General features: G+C 37.2%; 1 protein-coding gene across 12 annotated transcripts in view; it reads left to right on the forward strand.

Annotated features, from left to right (window-relative positions):
• The window catches only part of LOC135577129 (guanine nucleotide-binding protein G(q) subunit alpha-like), a 149,921-nt gene that overhangs the window by 82,739 nt on the left and 47,078 nt on the right, over window positions 1–20,104 (forward strand). For all 12 annotated transcript variants that reach the window (XM_065044872.1, XM_065044881.1, XM_065044878.1 and 9 more), the window contains one exon: window positions 9,088–9,242. In XM_065044872.1, the coding sequence (XP_064900944.1) occupies window positions 9,088–9,242 (155 nt within the window). The remainder of the gene's footprint in view (window positions 1–9,087; window positions 9,243–20,104) is intronic.

Raw genomic sequence — 20,104 nt, forward strand, 5'->3', positions numbered from 1 at the left:
TGTTACCTACAATAACTGTTGTGGGGGAAGATTTTGTTGTCAGTACCTTCTTATATTGATTCAAACCTGAAATGTTTTTAAGTCTGTTTCTGTCATTGCAAATTTGTGTTAAATTTTAAATAGGTTTTACTACTTGAAAAAGATTTTACCACTTGGGCTTGTCAGCTACTAATTGTGAGGACTTCATGAGGCTTGTAAGACTGTTGCTAGTGACTCTGTCCAAGAGAAGAATTGGATTCAGTTTTATGTTCAGATTGTTTAAATTAGCAATATTAGAAGCCAAATGCTGCAATTAATTTCAAACTCCTTCAGAAATTCAGTAAAGGCTTCTTCACCAAGATCTTCCACTACTTCCTTGGAAATCTTAGGATTTATCTGAACCAGAACATGAATCCCATAATTTTGACACCCCTTTGTCTGGTAAAAGGTTCTCTTAAAAACCTATGAAAATTTGGTGGTAAAAGTAACGTTTTGAAAACAATTCAAAACAAGACTCATGTTTTCAAATACATAGTAAAAGAGCCTTGGAACTCAGCAATCTGGATTGCCCTTTACTTACAGGGTCTGACATTTACTTGTTGCTCTTTTTCTTCAAAGTGAAACTAAGCAAACCATGGAAAACAAACTAAACTTGTTGAATTAAAGGAATAAGGTCCTAATCAAGCACTTAATGTATATAAATAGACTGTACTGAATTCCATAATCAAAGAAGTGGAAGTTGTTCCTTTGTTCATAATTAGAACACCATTGCATGTATGGGTTTTTTTGAAGTGACAGTAATAAAACAACATGTTTAAATATGCAGATTGTCTTGAGCAATTGCAGGGCAGAATATCTAGCCTCCTAACATGACAACAGTAATGAATAAAGTGTTTTATTGTGTTTGGATGGAACTTTGTGTGTCCTTCTCATATGTCCATGCGTCTTCTTGGCCTGTCAGTGAGAACTGCTGAGAAGATTCTGGCTCCCTTTTGTTCATTCCCTCCCATCAAGTGTTTATACACAATGGTAAGATTCCCTCTGAGCCTTCCTTTCTCCAGGCTGAACAATCACAGTTCTCTCAGCCTCTTCCCATATACAAGATGCTGCAGTCCTTTAATCATCTTTGTGGCCCTTTGCTTGACTCACTCCAGTAAGTCCATATCTTTCTTCTTCTGGGGAGCCCAGAAATGAGCACAGTATTCTTCAATGCAGCCTTACCAATGCTGACAGGAAGGATCACCCCCCTCCTCCACCTGCTGGCAACACCCAAGATGCTGTTGACCTTCTTTGTCACAAGGGTGCATTGCTGCCTCGCGGTCAGCTTGGTGTCCACCAGGACCCTCAGGGTCTTCTCTGCAGAGCTGCTTTCCAGCCAGTTGGTCTGTAGCATATATTGATGCATGGGGTTATTTCTCCCCAGATGGAGGACATAACATTTCCCCTTGTTGAACTTCATGAGGTTCGTGCCTGCCCATTTCTCCAGCCTGCCAAGGTCCCTCTGGATGGCAGCAGAGCTCTCTGGTGTATGTGTTGGAATATGTAGAATTCTGTGGTGTTTTTGTTAGCAGGAATGATGAGAATGTATAATTCTATCTCATAATTACCCTCTTTCCCATCCTGGAGCCATAGTGTTCTAAAACACTTCTCTTTAAATAGTACACTATAGCAAAATGGAAAAATTTCTTTGGACAGTGAAGAACAGAAAACCACCCTGAAAAAAAAAAAAAAAAAAAAAAAAGAAAATATAAACAAATACTGACAGAAAGATGAAAAGAATTGTCATGGTTTTGATTTGGGAGCTTCCTAGGCCTTGCAACAAAATAAAATTTTATTTTTCCTTCAAACCCTTTTAAAGACAACTTATACATTAGGGAACTGGGACTGAATTATGTTAGCTATAGAAAGTTATGTTTCAGCTTCAAAAACAGTATTCTCTGAGACAAACTTAGTTGTTTCCACAAGCAGCAAGTAAGCTATAGCACACATTCTATCTGTGAAACGTTACTCAAAGGAAAACTTTCTTCATATATGCACAGATAAATTTCTTTAAACTTAAGTGGCTGTTTAGACAAAGTATATTTTTTTATTCAGGGATGTATAGCAACATATGTGTGCATGTTTACGTGTGGGTATTTGAGTAGCATGGTATAATATGCCATTGAGTGTTTCTATGACTAGTAATGTAGGTAGATCAGGTTTTGTACTGTGTCAGTAACAGAAATTTTTATAAAACAGTTTTTACCATTTTGAGTTGGCAGCAATTCTATTCTACAGGACTGAAACAAAGTTCATTATGAGTTATGTATAAACCTGCGCTGTTGACATTTTATGATAATGGATCTAGTAGTCACTAGAAAATAGTTTTGTCTTATGTTTGAGAAATACCTTTTTGTGCCTTTTCATCAGTTTGTATTTACCAAAGGTTTTTTTATAATGCTAAATGACATTTCTTTTATTCTTGTAATTAAACATCTGAGTTGTAATAATAATATAGTAATATTTACTATTATTTGGACACTATTAGGTTTATGCTTTCATCAATGTAAATGATTGAGCTGTGTGTTGTGATAATTTTATATAATGGCACTTTCTAGTGGTATTTTTGACCTTTGTAAAGTCTTCTGAGATATTTTGGTAAAAAATACCATATTATATAGTCAAAATTCTAAATGTCAATATTTGCTCTGTAGAGTTGTCAATTCAGGAAGATTTTTATCATATTGCATGTGGAGTTATCGATTCTCTTTTCAGAGTGTTTTTGTAAATTGGTCTACTTAGACTTATCACGAACAACAGAATTAGGATGCAATCCAAAATCTAGCCTTTTTTTGAGAGAAAGAGATACAAGAGACTTTAACAGCTGAAGTTATCTAAGATCACAGAAAGACTGATTCATTTAACTTCATCTGCCTGTTTGTCCTCTTAGTAGAGAATATATTGCTTATTGATGCTTCAGTTCTCTTTTTCTCTCTTTTGTTTTGCAAATGTGTTTTTTTTTTTTTTTCTATAGAGTTTGTTGAAGAAGTTGTTTCAGTTAATGGAAATATTCTTATTGATATGGGGTTTTGGGAGGGAAGGGGTGAATAGATACAAAAGTGATAATTCAGACCTTTACAATTAGATATTCTATCAAAATAACAGTAATGAGCATTTTGATACATTCATGTTTCTTTTATTTGTTAGGCAACATCTTCAGTGATAGTCAGGCAACCTGAAGTTTATATATACGAAATATGAAACCTGGACAGTGACAAAACAGTCACACCTTTTTTTTTCCCTGCAGTGTGGCATAGTATTTATTGTCTTTGTGTCTGATGCAACTTAAAAGTAAATAAGAAATAAGTAAATAAGAAAATACAGAGCACTGATTTCAGTGTAGAAATAAATTTGTTTTATTCATCTACTCCATAAGGTTTGTCTGAGCCCTATTAAAAATTTAAAAAAAAATCATAAGTGTAGACATGATATTTTTTCTTCTGTTATTCCAGTGTTTTCTTATATAAAATATTACAGGTAGAATTTAATGATACATTTTGAGCTGAGTAATTTTCAAACTTAAGTTACAAGATATTTTGTTTAAATCCTTATTTATTGTTTTACTGTAGTACCTTGTGAGTCATGGGTTAGGACTCATTATTCTAAACATTTTAAAGACAATGAACAGTAACAAAAATATTCTTTATTGCAAACTCAAATTTTTAGATTCTGTTATGTGTCTGTGGAATTCTTTTTCAAAGAGGATGCTATTTTTCCTACTCAAAAGCTAGAATATAAAATAGGAAAGGATGACAAATTCATATTTAGTCAGTTTTGATACCCTATTGACCTTTTTCAATAACTTTAGGTTGATTAGCATTGTACCAAGCCTCCTTTCAGTAATTCACAAAACTTTTTATTAATTTATATACAGTTCTTCAGTGTAGCGCACCATGAAACCTCTTTCTGTTTAGCCTAATCCATTCTGTGCTTCAGGGTTGCTCAAAGGAAGCAACTATCTCTCTACAGTCCTCTTCCAAATTAGTTCTCTCGGGCTGCTATGTAAAAGCGCTTTCCTGCCTGATCTTCAGAGATTTATGATTTCTGATACATTATGGAACACATCCCCCATCTCTTACTTGTTCATGACACTGAAATACAGCCTACTATTACTCTCCTCGAATGTTACACCTGTTTCAATTATGTGCAGGTTTGCAGGAAAATCTTTATTTTTTCATTGCTCTTGATTTAGCAGGTCCAAAGAAAAATAAAAGAAGGGCAAAGGATAGCTGAAGATTTCCTCCAAAGCTGCATATCTTGCAATACAGCCCAGTAAGGCAAGGTATTTATCATATATGCATCACAGTTGTAGATTACAAGTCATCAGTCTGACTGTTGAATGGCATAAATAATTATTTTTTCTATAAGCAAGAGTTATATTCTCAATAAATGGATCACTTTGGGGTTTTAGTCCTCTCGAGACAAAAGAGAAAATTTCATGGCCATGATGATGACTTTTTGTACTGACTTCCATTCAGCTCCCAGACTGCTAGGTTCTGATCTCATTCCATTGCTGTCAATTATGCAGTCTATGTGAATTATACCATCCAGACCTACCTAATATCACTGTGCTTGATGATTTACTGACAGGCTGAGCACTACAACCTTTCTTATAGGTTTGGGAAATCCTGTTACAAAATGGAAAATATTTGCTAAGATATATTTTCTCATGTGAGAAGGATTCTTTAAATGGGCATCTTAAAATCAGCTAGTGTACACAGACCATTGATACAAAATAACCTTGCCTACTGCATCTCAAGCATATTGCTTTCTTCTGTAGATCAAAAGAGGATTTTTTTTCTAAATAGACTCCACTTGTGTATGTCTCCCTCAGACATCTTTCTGGTAGTTTAGAAAGCTAGTTTGAAAAAATGACAGAGACAATATCAAAAGTAATATAAAAAGTTGAACTTTTTTCCAAGCTTGCTCCGACATTGATTGTAACTACTGTTGTAGGATTCGGGGCGACAATAAATCATGGCAGATGCTCTCTGTTAACCCCCCACCCTCCCCACTAGGAAAGGTAATAGGAGGAAAAGGGAGACAGACTTACAAGTTGGAAAAGTTAAAAATGCTTTACTAATGCAACTAATAAATAGAGAAAATAATCTTGGTGTAGTGCAGCTGTGGCCTGCGGCAGAGTTGGCTCCAGCAGCTGCAGGGCAGGTACCTGGAAGTCCTGGGCTGGACTCCACAGTAAACCAGAACAGGATTCAGGAATGCAGGGTCTGGAACCAGGCCTCGGATCGCAGGCACAACAGGCAGGATCCTCTTCAGATGCCAGCCATGGTTGAAGAGAGCGAGACCCTCGTGATCTCCCACTTTCATAGGGTGTATGGGATGGAATACTTAGTTGGTCAATTTTAGTCACCTGTTCTGTCCGGTCTTGCAAATACGCCCCTCTCACTTACAGGACATGCAAAATTTATCAGTAAACTTGGCTACCATAGCAATAAGTCTAAACCTGGGTCTCTTCTGCATACCATTGCTACCATTATCAGCTCTGGAGCAACAGTGTCTGAAAAACATGCAGCTAAATTCAGAAAAGTACAGTTACTTAGAAGAACTTAGCTGAAAGGAAAATTCACTGAAAGAGAACTGGTCTTGTTTTAAACAAAACCAGGACAGGTTGGTGCACGTATGGAGAGAATGTGGAAACATCCATTTTCCGGCCCACTTAGTCACTGAGGTATATCAGTCTTTTCAAAATATTAGAAGATAATAGGTAGAAAGCTGACACTACGGATCCTAGAGATAAAAAAAAAAAAAACCAACTTATTTTCAATAGCAATTATGTGGAAAAGAGTATTGCCAGAAAGACCGGTATAAAACTATATTGTTCTTCAAGCTCAGAATTCGTTTTTAACACTGTTCAATAATTTTCTGAAAGGAATAATGAAGAAGAAGAAAAGAAGATAGCTATTTTGGTATCCTCTAACTCTCAGATTTCCTGGTTTCAGAATCTAATGGTATTCCAAGAAATTCCAGTTTTCTTTGTCTGGGATAATTTTTTTTTTAATACTTGTAGAAATCAGGGAAGAAGCTCTTAAAAATTGAAGATTGATGTGATTTGCTAAAGATAATTGAATGTTTTTATAAGATCTGTGGCAAAAAATGTGCAAATTGTTACAGGTATTCTTGTATCCTCAGAAGGACATGTTCTTTGACTGCTGATGTCAAAAGTGTATCAGACTGAAAAGTCAGTTAGACCACCTAGATTCTGTTTGTAGAACATTACAGCTTAACTAGTAATTACACTTAATTACTAGATTTAATTTGATGGTACTTGCAGAATCATTCAGGGGTATTGTGTTTGTTTGTTTGGGGCTTTTTGTTTGTTTGTTGTTTATTGTTTTGGGTTTTGTTTTTTTTTGTTTTGTTAATTTGTTTTTGTTTGGGTTTTGTTGTTGCTTGGGTTGGGTTGGGTTTTTTGTTTGTTTGTTTGTTTCACTGCTTTGATAGCAATTATTGGTGTTCCAAAAAAAAAAGAACTCTCAATTTTCTAAGAGGCAACAGCTTTACTATTTTGTTTAAAGTAATGTCTATTTTTGGGTACTGCAAAAAGTATCAGTGAAGAAATGATGAAATGATGAGTCCTAAGATTTTTCATGCAAGCAATTTGAGTGCTAACATCAAAAGTAATGTTTCAGAACTGATATTATATTAGTGGAAGGAAACTAAAACCAGTAATTATGAGTAGTAACACCCCACATCATGCATGATTTAAGTCTTTTTCTGCATTAAATTTATGCTTCTGCATCTCAATATGTTTAGTAGAATTACTTTTGGCTTTTACCAGAGCAAAGGAGAAAATAATTAAGCCAATAGATGAGATCCTGTATTTAGATCTCTGTCTCTTTGACCAGAAATTAGAAAGCAGTAAAAGATACTGACTGAAAAAGAGTCAGAGAAAGAAAGAATGAAAAATTGTAATCTACAGGAAAGTATAGTACCTCTGGGGAACAAGAAGACATACCTTAGGCTTGAAATCTGTGTAAAGGGTTACTACATTAAGAAAAGAAGCATTGTTATGAAGAGCTGTATGTCAGTAGGGTACAAGTAGTCATGAGTCTACCCAAGCATATCCCAGGGAAACACGACACAAACAGTGTTCACTGGGGAAATAATGCTTATTTTAAAAAGGCTGTATTAGATTTCCGATGGATACAACTCATTGGTAAATGTCAGAGTTTATTTCAGAAGTTTTGCCACATAGTGCAGTCATATTAGTTGTAGGGCAGGAGACACAGAACTGGTAAATAAAACAATTTAAAATCTTGGAATATTTTGTAGTAATTATACATCTAAATGTATAACTGAATAAAGTAATTACCTTTTATGATTATCTGTACTGCTAATGTAGAATACTTGAGTACCTGTTAGAGAATGTTTCGAGAATTTTTACAGAAATATTTCAGTTTTGATGAATTTCTGATGAAAGCTTAAGAGTAACTTTTGAATACTGAGTCAGTCTTTTACCTCCGTTAACATTTTGATATCATCTGGTCATAATTTCAGAGTTCAATAAAAATAAAAAATAATATCGGAATATATTTGTCGTAAGTAGTGATCAAATACTTGGGGCATCATTCTTTTGAAAGAATACAAAGCCAGTTGAACACATAACTGAGTTTGAGAAAAAAATACAAAATCTTTTGGGAAAAAATATATGTCTTCCTGTTTCACAAGAGTATTGGCTTGTGCTTAGTAGAATACCATGATTTTGTTATTTTGTTATGAGACAGTAGAGACCCTTCATGATTTGTCCAGTTTTGGGATGGGTGGACATGATGTTCCAGAAGAAAATATACTTTGCTAGAACTTGGAGACTTGGGTTCTTATAACAGAGAGCATATGTTCTCCATATCTTGAAGACAAACATTTTTTGCATTCAACTTGGAGTTCTTGATTTCCATGTGAGTAAACAATAGTTTCAGGTTTAACATTTTGTCAAGTGAGTAGTAGAATTCTCCTGGACTGGGGTTGATGGGGCATGTGTGTGAACAAGATAAATTACTTTAAAAAGAACAAAACCAGTTCTTCCTGTATGCATTTACCTAATTTAAAATGCAAAGGGGTTTGTGTCCTTGCTGAAATGTGTCTAGTCTGAAATGCAGATTAATTTGAGAGTAGAATCCCTTGGGTTTTTTTGCTTGACTAAGTTTTCATCTGTTATTTTTCTCTCTTAGTGTATGTACATATAAATTAATCTCTTCAAAAGGCAAATTTCCTCCCTCCTCCCCATTCTGTTTGCTCCCATCAGTCAGACAAACTCTGCCAAGTTGCTTTACTGATTATCATTTTAAATGCAGGTATATTATAGGCTCTAAAATTTTACCTAAAAAATGAAAGTTTCCTTAAAATTTAGCTTAAATAAATATAAATTTCAATGTGAACATTTTATCCGTTTCAGCTAAATAATACTGCATTAGGATAACCTTATTCTGAAATAATGACCCATATACACATTTATTAATTCACCTTCTCTCATATCATCACTATTACTATTTTTTTTAATTCATAACCTCACATTGGTGAGATGGCCAGTCTGGTGTGCTGTATCCAGTTCTGGGCTCCCCTCTTCAAAAAAGACAAGGAACTACTGGAAAGAGTTCAGCGGAGGGCTACAAAGATGGTTAGGGGACTGGAGCATCTTATGAAGAAAGACTGAGAGAGATGTGTCTGTTCAGCCTGGAGAAGATTGAGAGGGGATCTTATCAATGCTTATAAATATCTTGAGGGCAGGTGTCAAGAGGATGGGGCCAGACTCTTTTCAGTGGTGCCCAATGACAGGATAAGGGGCAGTGGGCAAAAACTGAACCACATCTGAATATGAAGAGAAACTTATTTGAGGGTGCCAGACCGCTGGGACAGGATGCCCAGAGAGGTTGTAGAGTCTCCTCTGAAGACATTCAAACCCACCCGGACACATTTCTGTGCAATCTACTCTAGGTGAACCTGCTTTAGCAGGTGGGTTGGACTAGATGATCTCCAGAGGTCCCTTCCAACCCTGACCATTCTGATTTTGTGATTCTGTGAAATTTTATTGTTTTCTTTGTTTCAAATTAGGCTCATGCACAGTTAGTTCGAGAAGTCGATGTAGAGAAGGTGTCAACTTTTGAGAACCCCTATGTAGATGCAATAAGAAGTTTATGGAATGACCCTGGAATCCAGGAATGTTATGATAGACGACGAGAATATCAGTTATCAGATTCAACTAAATAGTAAGTACATAGAGATTACAAACAACTGTATCTTATTTTCTGTTCTTAACAAAGCAATTCTTATTTTTTATCTTTTTAAACTATATTTTTGTGTACGTACATGTACAGGTTTTTTTGCGTATATGTACAAGCATCTGTGTGTGCATGCATATTCAGCACAAACATACACTTAATAACTTGAATGCAAAGGCTACTGTAAGGAAGGTAGTGTATCTAGTTTAGTATTTGTGTGTTTGTTTCCCAAAACATAAGCCTATGATAATTCAAAATTTTGTGTTAAGTTTATTACTAGGGAAGTGCAAGCAAGGGTAGACCTCCATGCAATTCATAAAAATTATAATGCTGTAGATCATCTGTTTTCCTAGTTTTTTCCCTTTCCTTTTTCTTTCCCTCTTTTTCCCTTTTTTTTTTTTTTTTTCCTTTTTTCCTTTTCTCTTCTTTGGTCCTGGTGATGAGGTAAATAGTACCAAGCAAGTGTTCTTGTGTTTTGTTCAACTGCTTTTCTTTTACACAAAGACCTAATCTTGAAAGAATATGGCTGCCAAGAAGTCAAACACGTAACTGAAAACAGACTTCAATTTGTAAAGGGTGGAAAAAAAACTTAAGTTAAATCCTATTTGCTATAGATCAACAACAATCAAAATGTATATGTGACTAAACTTGGTTTTGAATGGTACACATGTACTGTCTTGTGGCAGGATTCTGAGAACATAGCAATGTGGAATTTAACATTGGACCCTGAGGACTGTCTAAATGTTGGCTCCAATAAATTAATTTGCTCTGAGTAATATACTGTATAGTTCTGGTAAAATTTTTCATCTGTTAAGAAAAAAAAGGATAATGGTAGAAGAGGTTGACTTTTTGGAGTTGCCCACTAGAAAAAGAATTGGAACACTTGATTATTAAAGCTGTAGCAAAAACTTCCATAGTGTCCACTGGAACTTTTAGATTAGCTATGAAAATTAATCTGATTATATCGTTCTAGTCTCCATGTCAGGTTGGCATGAAAGGAAGCCTCTCATTGAGGAAAGCACAGAAGAAACTAAAAGGCACCATGAAGGTTCCATGAAAGTCAATGGAACAACATAACCATACATATAACAGAAGTCTGGGGTGAAATTTATACTTTCTGATTGTTTTCATTTTGAAATTAACAGCAAACATAAGTAGAAGGTGAAACAGAGCTTTTCTTATACTTTGAATTTGTAGGTCCTAGCTTTGATTCCACGATAGCAATAATATTGATTTCAAAACTGAAATAAATGTATACATTTTAATGGTTGCCTTAGAAGGATACAATAAAATTAGTAAGTCTCCAAAGTAGGAAATAAGTATCTGATACTACTTCAGATCAAATTGTACTTAATCTGATAGTTCTGACCTAGTTCTAATGAAATCATCACCATAGTAGATCTTTTAAGTAGTATTAAAATAGTATATAGCTCATTAAGGAGATGTAGAAACAAAATTTTCATACATTTTCTTCCAAAAGGTAAATGTACTAGTACTCAACATATGTAACTATTTAACAACATGATTTATTTCAGGTTTCTAGATTTTAATTATAAGAGATTATAATTCCTTTTGTTTTAGAACAAGTAATAAAACATTAGAATAATGAATCACCACAGAAGAGTCTCATATATTTATGCTTGCAAGCAGAGTTTCTTTACATATGTAAGTCCAGGAAAAGCAGACACCAAAGAAACATTGTTTCAAAAATACACTCCACATGTTTAGGGATAAAACATCTAAACACAATTTGCTAGCTTTAAATCCCTATGTAACAAAGCAGCAAAACATAATGCTTGAAATTTACTACTGGGATTCACAAAGCACTTAAAAAGAAGTAACCATCCAGTGCTCACTGACTTGTTGAGACCAGTAAATTCATCGTACCTGATATATTAAATCGAAACAATAGTTTGTTGTCCACCAGATCTCTTGTATACGTTTTGAAGCATATGTGTCAATCTCATGCTGCTTCTTCCTTCATCCCTTGCAAGAGTGTCTCCTTCAGTCTTCTCAGATTTTTTTCTCCCAACATTTTTACAGAAATAGTATTTTTATTCTGTTTCTCGTGTTGCTTTTTTTCCCCTCACTGTTAGTACACATTGCCTTTCTAAATCTCTTTTTCTGTCTGTGTTGTTGTTTCTAAATACTGTTGCTAGTTTCTAATATATCCTGTAAGTTTCTATACTGTTACTTTCTGTCATCTTTTGACCTGCTTTGTCATTCTTATCAACACTTTTGAAGTTTTATATCCACTGCTAGTACACTGGAGAAATACATCAGATAGATGTGTATTTACCAGAAGAGGTGAGAGCAGTGTCTAAGAAAGTAAGTTTCCTGAAAGGTGGGAATTGATTTGAACCTCTTGATAGTTCAGTAAATACATTACATTCTTTCCCCTTACCATTGGATGCACCAATGGTTAGATGTTCAAGTTGTTGTTTAAGTAATTTCTAGACTTTTACCTGCAATAAAGTCAAGATGATATAAACAGACATTATTCACTTCCCATATACATTAATGGGTGACTCATTTACCACTAAACCACTTCCCTTTATGGCTTCAAAGATACTGTTTACACTGTGTGCCAGCTGTAACAAACACCATGGTATGTATAGCCTGAAATAATAGCTGTGTGAGATGAGAACTTTATATATATATACTCTACAGATTTTAACCAGTCTTCTTATATCAAGGTTTTTCAAAGTCTAAAGAAAAGAAAGAATAATAGAATAATTTTGGTTGGAAGAGAACTTTAAGATCATTGATTCCAACCACAACCTAAATCTAGCACTAAACCATATCCCAAAGAGCCTCATCTCTACACCTTTTCGACACCTCCAGGCATGGTGACTCCACCACATCCCTGTGGTGACTCCACCACATTCCACCACAGCCTGTTCCACTACTTCACAACCCTTCCTGTGAAGAAATTTTTCCTAATATCCAATCCGAACTTTCCCTGGCTCAACTTGAGGCCATTCCTCTCACCTTATTACTTGCTACTTGGGAGAAGAGACCAACACCCTCCATGATACAACCTCCTTTAAGGTAGTTGTAGAAAGCAAGAAGGTCTTCCCTCAGCCGCCTTTTCTCCAGGCTAAACAGCCCCAGTTCCCTCAGACACTCCTCATAAGACTTGTACTCCAGGCCCCTCACCATCCTCATTGCCCTCCTCTGAACTCTCTCCAGTACCTCAATGTCTTTCCTGTAGTGAGGAGCCCAAAACTGAACACAGAATTCGAGGTGGAGCCTCACCAGCACAGAGTACAGTGGAACGATTGCTTCCCTAGTCCTACTGGTCACACTATTCTTGATACATGCCAGGATTCTGTTGGTCTTTTTGGCTACCTGGGCACACTGCTGTCTCATATTCAACCAGCTGTCCACCAACACCCCCAGATCCTTTTCCACCACGCAGCTTTCCAGCCACTCTTCCCTGAGCCTGTAGTGTTGCCTGGGGTTGTTGTGACCCAAGTGCAGGACCCAGCACTTGGCCTTGTTAAATGTCATACAATTGGCCTCAGCCCACTCCCACCCAACTTGATGTCATCTGCAAACTTACTGAGGGCGCACTCAATCCCCTTGTCCATATCATTGATAAAGAGATTAAACAGAACTGGTCCCAATAGTGAGCCCTGGGGAACACCACTTGTGACCAGCCACCAACTGGATTTAACTCCATTCAGCACATTCTTTGGACTCAACCATCCAGCCAGTTCTTTACCCAGCAAAGAGTATGCCCATCCAAGCCATGAGCTGCCAGGTTCTCTAGGAGAATGCTGTGGGATACGGTGTCAAAGGCTTTACTGAAGTCCAGGTACACAACATCCACAGCCTTTCCCTCATCCACTAAGCAGGTCACTTTGTCATAGAAGGACATCAGACTGGTCAAGCAGTATCTGCCTTTCATAAACCCATGCTGACTGGGTCTAATAGTTTTCTTGCCTTATATGTGCCACACAATGGCATTCAGCATGGTCTGTTCCATGGACCTTCCCTGGCACCGAGGTCAGACTGACAGTCCTGTAATTTTCCAGATCCTCCTTCTGACCTTTCTTGTAGATGGCAGCGGTCACATTTGCCAACTTCCAGTCAACTGGGACCTCCCTGGTTAGCCAAGACTCCTGATAAATAATTGAAAAAATATTGTATTCACTGTAATGCTTGGGTCAGTCAGTAATTTTTGTATGATAGTATTCTACCAGAGTTTGAAGTTCTCTATAGATTCTAATGAACAATAATTTCCTCATACCTGTTCTTTATAAGTAACATTTTGCTTCCATGTTTCACTTGAGAAGTAGATGCATTTCGGGGAAGTTGATTGTATGCTAAATAAAATGTGATTAAGGACCCAAAAGGAGAAGGATCAGTATATGCATGTAAGTTATTACTACAACACTTTGTTAGTGGCTATTGCCTCTGGCAATTAGAACATAAATTCTTTTGTTTGATAAACCTATAGGGAATTCTTTGGGCATCTCATGTCTCTGTGTTGTGGTTTAACCCAGGAGGCAGCTAAATACCACACACAGCCATTCACTCACATCCTCCCCCTGTGGGATGAGGGAGAGAACTGGAAAAAAAAAAGGTAAACCTCGTAGGTTAAGATAGTCTAATATTAGGTTGGTGCAAAAGTAATTGTGGTTTTTGCATTGTTGAAATTTGCCATTTGATATTGGAATACATTCTTAAATAAATGTGGGTTTATTATATGTCGCGGTTGAGACGGACAAACGACATGGACCAAGTTCTTTCAAGATGAAAGTAGTGGAGAGCCATTTATTGCTACAAGTGCACTTTTATACAATTTGATCAGTTCATGTGTCTTTTCACTATTGGTTACAAGTTACAGCACTAACATCTCATTGGTTAATTTTCCTATCATCCATGTTATTCTTCTATCCCCTTCTCTCTCACGGGTACATCTCTCCTCTCTCCGGATACTCCTTTACTCCCATCCTTCTCAAGGGTAAATCTTAATATCTCAAGGCTGATCTCTAGTCTCATATTTTCTGTCAAGGATTCCACAGACCTGCTGCAGTTTCCCACAATTATACATCATTTTAATGTGCTTTTTCTCACTTTATGTTTATTTGCTGCTGAATTATTATTTGCTGTTTATTTTATATTTATTTTAGACTATGGAAATGATGTTAGATAAAAACCAAATCGGAGCGATTTTCTTATTTGAGTTCAAAACGGGTTGTACTGCAGCAGAGACAACTCACAACACCAATAACACATTTGGCCCAGGAACTGCTAACGAACGCACAGTGCAGTGGCGGTTCAAGAAGTTTTGCAAAGGAGACGAGAGCCTTGAAGATGAGGAGCGTAGTGGCCGGCCATCAGAAGTTGACAAGGAACAACTGAGAGCTATCGTCGAAGCTGACCCTCTCACAACTACACGAGAAGTTGCCGAAGAACTCAACGTTGACCATTCCACGGTTGTTTGGCATTTGATGCAACTTGGAAAGGAGAAAAAGCTCGATAAGTGGGTGCCTCATGAGCTGGCCAAAAATCAAGAAAATTGTCAGTTTGAAGTGTCGTCTTGTCTTGTTCTGCGCAACAACAGTGAACCATTTCTCGATCGGATTGTGACGTGCAACGAAAAGTGGATTTTATACGACAACCTGTGATGACCAGCTCAGTGGTTGGACCGAGAAGAACCTCCAAAGCACTTCCCAAAGCCAAACTTGCACCAAAAAAGGTCATGGTCGCTGTTTGGTGGTCTGCTGCCAGTCTGATCGACGCCAGCTTTCGGAATCCCGGCGAAACCATTACATCTCAGAAGTATGCTCAGGAAATCGATGAGATGCACCAAAAACTGTAACGCCTGTAGACAGCATTGGTCAACAGAAAGGGCCCGATTCTTCTCCACGACCAATGCCTGACCGCACGTCGCACATCCAACGTTTCCAATGTTGAATGCATTGGGCTACAAAGGTTTGCCTCATCTGACACATTCACCTGACCTCTTGCTAACCAACTGACACTTCTTCAAGCATCTCCATGACTTTTTGCAGGGAAAAGGCTTCCACAACCAACAGGATGGAGAAAACACTTTCCAAGAGTTCATCAAATCCCGAAGAATGGATTTTTATGCTACAGGAATAAACAAACTTATTTCTCGACGGCAAAAATGTGTTAATTGTAATGGTTCCTAGTTTGATTAATAAACATGTGTTTGAGCCTAGTTACAATGATTTAAAATTCACAGTCCAAAACCACAATTAGTTTTGCACCAACTTAATAGGACAGAAAGGGCAATAATAACAACAATAGTAATAATAACAGTAGTAAAAGAATATATAAAACAAGTGATGCACAGTGCAATTTCTCACCACCAGGTGATTGATACTTGACCCATTGTTGTCCCAAAACAGGGTTCTTTACCCAGTGTGCATACAAATGAGCCAAATTTCACACATATAGATGAGATATATATTTTTATTACAGAGTTGTGCAAGTCTGGATGCTGGAATAAAGCCAGCATGCGAGCAAGAAAAGTAAAAGGCATTATATACAAAATCTTATCACTACATTCACGCTCTAAAGAGTCAATTGGTTACATGTTTGCATATTGCATTAGATAATCCTTTTAGCATATAATGAGCAATGTTCAGCTAAAGGACACTTTATCCAGCAGTCTCAAGATATATGTTAAAGTAAGACAATTAATTGTGCAGGCTTCAAAATGTGTAAAGCTGCAAGGTCAGCAGTGTCTGTAGTTTGTGATTAGGTGTTTTGCAAGTCACTCTTATCTTGGTTATATGAGCAGACTGACTTAAAACTGAAACGATTTACATATCTTTAAGTTAGCAATTGCAGACAGGATTCATTCTTGTCAGTGATGACAACACCATCCCTGAGCAGCGGTTCCCCCAGACAGCTTCCCCCAAAATATAAACTAAGCATGATGTCATATGGTATTGAATATCCCTTTGGTCAGTTTGGGTCAGCTGTCCTGTCTGTGCTCTCTCCCAGCTTCTTGTGCACCTGGCATAATATGAGAAACTGAAAAGTCCTTGACTGCTTATCCTACTAAAACATCCATGTATTACCAACGTTATTCTCATTCTAAATCCAAAACATCGCACTATACCACCTACTAGGAAGAAAATCAACTCTATCCCAGTTAAAACCAGGACAATATTCACCCCTTGTTCTATACAATCTACGGCATGCCCAGGTCCTACACTTCCCAATACATTCAAATTATTCACCACCACTTTTCCTGTCTTCTGATATAATACACAGATATGATTCTCTTAGTCCATTGGCCATCCCTTTAAAATGTCCATTGAGTTCATTTAGTCCATGACTTTGGCTCCATATGTCATAACACTCTTTCAGGGCAGGAGAGGGGATGTGTGGTGTTGCATGCTCCATCTGGAGGTCATAACTGGTGTATCTAGTATGGTCCAAGCCCACAGTTGATGTCAAGGAAATTGCTGGGCACCAGTTCTGTTTCTATCACTGCTGCACTTGACTGGTTCAATCAAAGTTCATTCTTTATTAATCTGGATAATTCTTAATGTAATATCATTGACATGGCATATAGCAACCATAATAGTAATGACATACAGTATTATATAGCAATTAACATCATACAACTCAAATAATTGACTATTCTCGCCCAGAATCAAATCCTTTTGAGCAGCACATTGGACTTCCCCATCCTTCTGCATTACCCACCAAGTGCACCCAGGTCTTTAAGCAAAATCAGTCCCATGGATGGGTGGGTTTGCCTTTGCCTGAGGCAGGAGTAACCCAGACTGCCTTCCCTAACATATTCTTAATGTGAACTATGGGAACTAATGTGAACTATGAGAACACCTTGATGCTGTGCAAGCACTGTTCGGCAATAGCTAAAACATTGTGTTATCAGTACTGTTTTGGTCACCAGTCTAAAACACAGCTCCATACCAGCTGCTATGAAGAGAGTTAACTCCATCCCAGACAGACCCAAGACAGTGAAGAAAGCTATTTTTAAAACAATTCATTGAATATTTTCTACATGCTCATGGCAGGTATATAAAAATAATAAAAGACTGAAAGGTAAGGTTGTGCAACAAAGAACTATTAGCCTATTTTCATTAATACAGTGATATATTTATTCATTAAGTTTTAAGTTAATGAGATGGAAAATTAGTAGGGGCTAAGTGTTATCATTAATCAAAAACAAAAATTGCAGGGTGTATTCTAAATTGCTTTTGTTGCGCTATAGATTCTGGTTGTGATTTGTTAGTATTGCTGTTTAAGCCCAGGCAGTGGCTAAACAGTAGGCAGCTGCTCTCTCTTGCCTTTCCTCAGGGAGAAGGAAGGGAAAAGGAGGAAAGACAAGTGGGTTGGAATGGAAACAGATTTAATAGAATAATAATAAAAGAAGAGTAATAATGTAGATATTATAAAATATACAAAGCTACACAAATATACAGAGCAATACGTAGCCGCTGGAAAACATGCTCCCAGCAATGAATGCCAGAGGGAGGATACTGCAAGTACAGCGAGTCCAGCAAAATGTGGAGACCACAGCAGGCATAGGGAAATCATGGGAACTAGGCAGCAGGAGTAGAACCCTTCACGGACAGCAGCCATCAAAGGCAGCAGCCAGTCCCCAGCAACTTCCAACTTATATATGGAACATGATGTTCATGGTATGGAATACTTCATTTGTCAACCTGGATGTCAGTCTAGGTGCTGTGCTGTTATGTTCCCTCTCAGCTGCTATTTTGCACCTGCAGCTGGACAGTAGAAAAAGTCTTTCTTGGCAACAGCCAAGATATTGTACCAAATCCCAAACACTGGAAAACTACTGGAAGAAAACTTTAACTCTGTCCCAGAGTGCTATCTCATTATTCTGAAGCTAAATCCAAAGCAAAAGACCATGCTAGCTACTAAGAAGAAAATATTCTAACTGCATGGAAAATTACCTCAATTTCAGCTAACCCAGCACAGTTAGTAACAAAGATTATTTTTTTTTACAGGATTTTGTGCATATTATATTATTTTTTCTGTGAGGTACTCTTACTGGTTTTGACACTGTTTACATGATTCTGGGTTTGAATGCATAATATGAGAGACTTTGTAGAGACCCATACATCCTTTAAACTGTTAATATATCTAAGGAAAGAAATAGGACTCTATGAGGTTGTGTACGGATTCTGTATAGCCTCTAGAAGGTAGTACTGGTGAAAAAAATAAGTAGTTTTCTGTTTAGTACATGTATAAGAGCAGAACTTGAGAAGAACTGGATGAGCAAAAGATACAATTTTAAAGCATAAAAAAGCTACATGAGTGTTTTGTGCTAGGACACCAGCTAAGACACTTTGCTCTTTAAACAGTTTCCGGTAACATAAATGAGATTTGACTATTTAATAATGTTCCTTTAAATTATTGTCTTTCTAAAAAACAGTCAGATGTTTATTACTGCATATCTTAGTAGTATGTCCACTATGCTCATGGTGCAGAGGTACAATAACCAGCTTCACTTATTGGAGACTACAGATGAGGCTTTCCAAAGGAATGCAACAAGAAATTAAACATCTGGGAAAGGCAATAAGAGGAAAAGAGAGAGACTTGCAAGTTGGAAAAAAAGTTAAAAATGCTTTACTAATGCTACTAATAAAATAGAGAAAATAATACAAAATATACAAAACCAATCTTGAGTTTCCAGGCACAGCTCAACATTTTCCGGCAGCAGAGCCGGCTCCTCCGGCAGCTGCAGGGCAGGCACCCAGAAGTCCTGGACTGGACTCCACAGCAAACCGGAACTGGATTCAGGGATGCAGGGTCTGGAACCAGGCTTCAGATCGCAGGCATGACAGGCAGGGTCCTCTTCAGATGCCGGCCATAGTCAAAGACAGACCCTCGTGATCTCCCACTTTTATAGGGTATATGACATGGATGGGATGGAATACTTAGTTGGTCAAATTTAGTCACCTGTTCTGTTCACCCCTCCTTGCAAATGCGCCCCTCTCACTTATGGGACATGCGTTTTTACCTTGACTGTCCTAGCAATTAGTCTAAATCTGGGGCTCTTCTGCATTCCATTGCTTCTGTTATCAGCTCCTGTCTGCAAAAACATGCATCCAACTTTAGAAAAGTGCAGTTACTTAGAAGAACTTAGCTGAAAGGAAAAATCACTAAAAGAGAAACTGGTCTTGTTTTTAACAAAACCAGGACACTGGGTCACCTACACATTTATTCTCTTAAAGTTCTCCTGCTTTCATGAATATCACTATGTTAAGAAAGTTTCTTTTCCCTAGGTTTCCCATAGTAGAGACTCAGGCTTGGATTCCAGAAATTCTTAAAAAAATAATTTATTCACAAGGTACAGTGTAGAGCAGCTCGAGCTGGGTGCCTCCTGAAGAGAGCCCCTCATCAGAGAAAAATTATATTGGACAATTATAGTGAAATTATAATGGACAATTATATCCCCACAATCAAAGCTCCCACCCTTCATGCATTACTCAGGGCCAGTTGCAAAATTAGAGTCTGGAGTCTCCCTGTTCTTCACTAGATCTCTTTATTTTTGTCAGGCAGGCTGTCAATTAAAGCTCTGACCTTCAGTTGCTATTTTGCACCTGCAGCTGGAGAAAATGTTCTTGTTAACAGCTAAATCATTCTTCTGTTAGACACTGTTCTGTTCCTTGTTTCTAAACAAGTTATATAAGAAACAGTATACGAATTAATTCAATAAGCTAAGGCAGTCTATTCCTTAACTACAGCATGTAATGATCCACAGTGCTTCTTTGTACCCTTCTTTTTTTTCCAGAATAAAGCCACAAAACAAAACCAATGTTTTTGGTGGGGTGAGATGGAAAAAGAGGTCAATTATTGTTTCA

This window comes from Columba livia, chromosome W (assembly GCF_036013475.1).
Source record: "Columba livia isolate bColLiv1 breed racing homer chromosome W, bColLiv1.pat.W.v2, whole genome shotgun sequence".
Lineage (NCBI taxonomy): Eukaryota > Metazoa > Chordata > Aves > Columbiformes > Columbidae > Columba > Columba livia.